Here is a 4839-nt window from a genome sequence, read left to right as displayed (position 1 = left end):
GCCGGGCGCGGTGGCTCACGCCTGTAATCCCAGCACTTTGGGAGGCCGAGGCGGGCGGATCACGAGGTCAGGAGACCGAGACCATCCTGGCTAACACGGTGAAACCCAGTCTGTACTGAAAATACAAAAAATTAGCCAGGCATGGTCGTGCACGCCTGTAATCTCAGCTACATTGTAATGGTCAGTTTTATGTTTTGCAAATTTCACCTCAATTTTTTAAAAGAAAAAAGGGAAGGATGTTCTATGAGATGACTGCTTGAGCCCAGGAGTTCAAGACCAGCCTGTGCAACATAGTGAGACCCCATCTCTGCAAAAGAATCACACACAAAAAAATGGCTGTGGCTGGGCGCGGTGGCTCATGCCTGTAATCTCAACACTTTGGGAGGCCGAGGCTGGCAGTTCACAAGGTCAGGAGTTCGAGACCAGCCTGGCCAACATGGTGAAACTCCATCTCTACTAAAAATACAAAAATTAGCCAGGCGTGGTAGCAGGCACCTGTAATCCCAGTTAGTTGGGAGGCTGAGGCAGGAGAATCACTTGAAACCAGAAGGCAGAGGTTGCAATGAGCCGAGATCACCCCACTGCACTCCAGCCTGGGCAACAAGAGTGCAACTCCATCATAAATAAATAAATAAATAAATAAATAAATAAATAAAGCTGAGCATAATGGCATGCATCTGGGGTCCCAGCCACTCAGGAGGGTGAGGTGGGAGGGTTGCTCGAGCCCAGGAGGTCAAGGCTGCAGTGAGTTAAAATCACACCATTGCACTCCAGCCTGGGTGACAGAATGAGACCCTCTCTCTAAAACAAAAAAATTAAGAGATAGATAGAATAGATGGATGATGGATAGATAGGTAATAGGTACATGGATAGATGATAGATGATAAACAGACAGGTGATAGATAAATGATAAATGAATAGATGAGAGAGAAATGATAATAGATAATAGATGGTTAGATAGGTAGGTGAAAAATAGGTAGAGAGATGATCAGTGAATAGATAGATAGACAGATAATACATAGACAGATAATACATAGATAAATGATAGGTGGATGAACAGGTCATGAATGTATTGATAAGTAGACAGATGATGGATGGATGGATGGATGGATGGATGGATGGATGGATGGATGGATGGATGGAAGAATTGATTGATGAATGGATGGATTGATGGGTAGGTAGGTACATGGATAGATAGATAGATAGATAAATAGATAGATAGACAGATAGACAGACAGATGGGGACAGAAGGGACAGCGCTTCCTTGCAGCAGAACACCAGCTAATAAATGTGGAAAGAATGATGGAGTTGGAAACTCATATTGTAACTTGACAGTGGAGAAACCACAGGAACACAAAAATTTTTGATAAAATTTTTGGGGAAATTGACAACATTTAAATACAGACTATGAATTCAATAATAGTATAATGTCAATGTTGAATTTTGTGTCTTTTAAAATCTTGCTCTGGTTATGTACTAGGAGGTTCTTGCTCTTAAGACGTACTTAGGGGTAAAGGGGAACGTCATCTGCAAATTCACTTTTAACTCTTCCAGGAAAAATAAATACTATGTGTGGGTAGAGAGAGGAAATGACAGAGCAAATGGAACAAAACATTAGCAGAACCAATGCAACTGGGTAAAGGCTAATGGGGGCTCTTTGCATTATTCTCATAGTTTTGCTAGAAGTCTGAAATAATATAAAATTAAAGTTAAAGCAACACTGGAGAGAATTTCCCTCTGTAGGCTGTGAAGTGGACAGTGGGGTCATTTGCTATGAATGAGCTAGGGGACATCTGAGGTTGGGGTGAGAGGGAGAGCTCTGAAGTCATCGTGAAGAGTGAGGGGTCCATCGAGAAGAGAACACTAGAAGAACAGCAGAGGCTGGGGTGGACAGGTGCGTCCACCAGGAGCAGGGCAAGGATGCAGGCAATGGAGGCCACAGCACTCTCACAGAACTCAATTCAGTGTCTCAGAAGGAAGTCATGGGCAGGCCCACTTTCTAGGTCTCTGTTCCTTCCTCCCTACCATACCTGTGTAGGAAGGAAAGGACCTTGATACAAAAATTATCAAGGAGAAAAAGATCAATCATTGTTTCCAGGGTGGCCCCTCTCTGGGCTCAGTTGGTGGGGTGGGCAAAGCCTTGAGTTGGAGATAGACCTGCCATGATGGGCAGCCCCCTTCCCAACTCCAGGGTTGTCTTTTCAATTCTGCCCATCCTCCCAGGACCCACCCTGAACCCCTTGCCCTTGTTCCATTCAGACTTGAGGCACTCACACGGATGTAGGGCTTCACCCTGTTACAAGGAAACCAGCCAATTTCATTAGTAGATGTATTCCTGCCCTAAACACCCAGGAGACAAAAACAGGAACAGAGAGGTTATAGGATCCATAACCCCACCCACCACCTAAACCCATAACCCTCCACATGGATCCTGCTCCATCACTCGTGTGTGTGTGTGTGTGTGTGTGTGTGTGTGTCCGTCTCTCTGCTCATTGGTCACTCTGCTTGTCCATCTATCTCAGGATGGCCTGGAGAGCCCAGAGAGGTGACAATCAGTATTAACTTCCTGGGAAGATGGCCATCTCAGAAAAGCCATGCCGAGAAATCTCAGTGTACCTCCCCGACTCCCCAGGCATCACCTCCAGAGCACAGTAAGACTATGACCCAACTCCCTGAGACCACATGAATCCATAACCCTACACTTGGGTCCCACCCCATCACTCCTGTTGTCCCAGCCTGTACCTCCCACCAGTTCTGTTCAGCCTCAGCCTTTGTGAGCTCCACAATGTCTCCAGGGTTGAGTCGTAGAAAGGGTCCAATGGCTCCAGGGGGTGGAGGAAGCCCATAGTATTCCTGGAACACCTCCATCTTGGGCAGACCTGGAGGACAGGGTACAGGAGTACAGGGTGATTGGCAGGCAACTTTCAACGCTGAATCTTGCCACCCACCAGAATGGCTAAAATTTTTCTTTTTAGACTGGCAATACCAAGTGTTGACAAGAACGTGGAGCAACTGGAATTCTCACTCGTTGCTGGTGGGGATACTCTTTGGAAAACTATTCGACAATATCTACTGAAGCTAAACATTGTATCTACTCTGTAACCCAGCAATCCAAGAGAAATAAAAACATGTGTCCTGGCCAGGTGAGGTGGCTCATGCCTGTAATCCCATCACTTTGAGAGGTCGAGGTGGACGGATCACCTGAGGTCAGGAGTTCAAGCCAGACTGGCCAATGTGGTGAAACCCCATCTCCACTAAAACTATAGAAATTAGCCAGGCATGGTGGCAGGTGCCTGTAATCCCAGCTACTTGGGAGGCAGGGGGCAGGAGAATCGTTTGAATTCAGGAGGCAGAGGTTGCAGTGAGCTAAGATCATGCCACTGCACTCCAGCCTGGGCAATGGAGTGAGACTCCATCTCAAAACAAACAAACAAACAAAAAACAAAAAAAAAATGTCCTTCAAAAGGTGCAGCTTTATTCAGAATATCCAAAAACTGGCAACCAACCAAACATCCTCAATAGGTTGATCAATCAATAAACAAATTGTGATACCATCACATAATGGAATACTATACAGTAATGAAAAAGAAAAAGCTGTTGCTACAGGCAACCACATCGATGCATCTCACCATCATTATGTCAAATAAAAGAAACCAGATGAAATAAGCATGTACTATACGATTTTATTTATAGAAAACTCAAGAGCAGGCAAAATTAATCTATGGTGATAGACATCAGACAGTGGTTCCCTATGGGAGATAGGTGAGTAGCAGTGCTTTCTTATAAAACTTTCTGTGGTGATGGATATGTCCAATATGGTAGCGACTAGCCACAGGCAGTTATTGAGAGCTTCAAGGCTAATGTAAGTAAAAAAAAATTTAAGATGATTTCATTTTAATTAATTTATGTTGGACAGTGCGGTTCTGGAGGGATGGAAGTGTTCTATACTTTGATTGTTGGTTGCATGGATAAAAATGTATTAAGTCATATACTTAAGATTTATTGATTTTTACATACCTTAAAGTATGTATTTCCTCTCTCAAAATACATGTATGTGTGTGCATATATATATGTGTATATATATTCTATTGTATAAAGGACACTTGGGCTGTTTCTAATTTTGACTGTTGCTAAGAAAGCTAACTGACTATTGCTAATTACATAATAAGTAATAATAAGAAGAAAACATGCCCATTCATAGATTTCACATATTTATTTTTTTATATCCTTGAAACAGGATCTTGGTCTGTTGCCCAGGCTGGAGTGCAGTGGCGTGATCATGGCTTACTGCAACCTTGAATTCCTGGGTTCAAGCAGGAACCCCACTAATTTAAAAAAATTTTTTGTAGACACAGGGTCTCGTTATGTTGCCCAGGCTGGTCTCAAACTCCTGGCCTTGGAGTTTGAGTGCTGGGATTACAGACATGAGCCACCACACCTGATTATGTTATATATTTATATGTCATATAAATGGCATATAAGTGGAACACTCCTGCCACTGCACTCCAGCCTGGGATACAGAGTAAGACCCTGCTTCTAAAAATTTTTTTTAAAAAGATGTATTTTATATATACATATACGATATATGACATATATGTATCAGCTTTATTTGCAATAGTAAAAAACTAGAAACAACTCAAATGTCCTCAATACAACAGAAGGAGACATGTATATATTTTTTTAAGTTTTTTGTTTTTGTTTTTGTTTTTTTTTGAGACAGAGTCTCGCTCTGTCGCCCAGGCTGGAGTGCAGTGGCCGGATCTCGGCTCACTGCAAGCTCCACCTCCCGGGTTTATGCCATTCTCCTGCCTCAGCCTTCTGAGTAGCTGGGATCTCCTG

At 43.3% G+C, this 4839-nt stretch overlaps 1 protein-coding gene across 1 annotated transcript in view; it reads right to left on the bottom strand.

The window, feature by feature from the left end:
• VAV1 (vav 1 guanine nucleotide exchange factor) overlaps window positions 1-4839 on the bottom strand; it is a 92761-nt gene that overhangs the window by 17125 nt on the left and 70797 nt on the right. The window contains exons 17-18 of the mRNA XM_011967486.1: window positions 2743-2879; window positions 2275-2340 (exon numbers count right to left, since the gene is read on the bottom strand). Coding sequence (XP_011822876.1) covers window positions 2275-2340; window positions 2743-2879 — 203 coding nt within the window. The remainder of the gene's footprint in view (window positions 1-2274; window positions 2341-2742; window positions 2880-4839) is intronic.

Source organism: Mandrillus leucophaeus, unplaced genomic scaffold, assembly GCF_000951045.1.
Source record: "Mandrillus leucophaeus isolate KB7577 unplaced genomic scaffold, Mleu.le_1.0 Scaffold8, whole genome shotgun sequence".
Lineage (NCBI taxonomy): Eukaryota > Metazoa > Chordata > Mammalia > Primates > Cercopithecidae > Mandrillus > Mandrillus leucophaeus.
The sequence above is the reverse complement of the archived record's forward strand: the minus strand, read 5'-3'. Positions and strand labels throughout refer to the sequence as shown.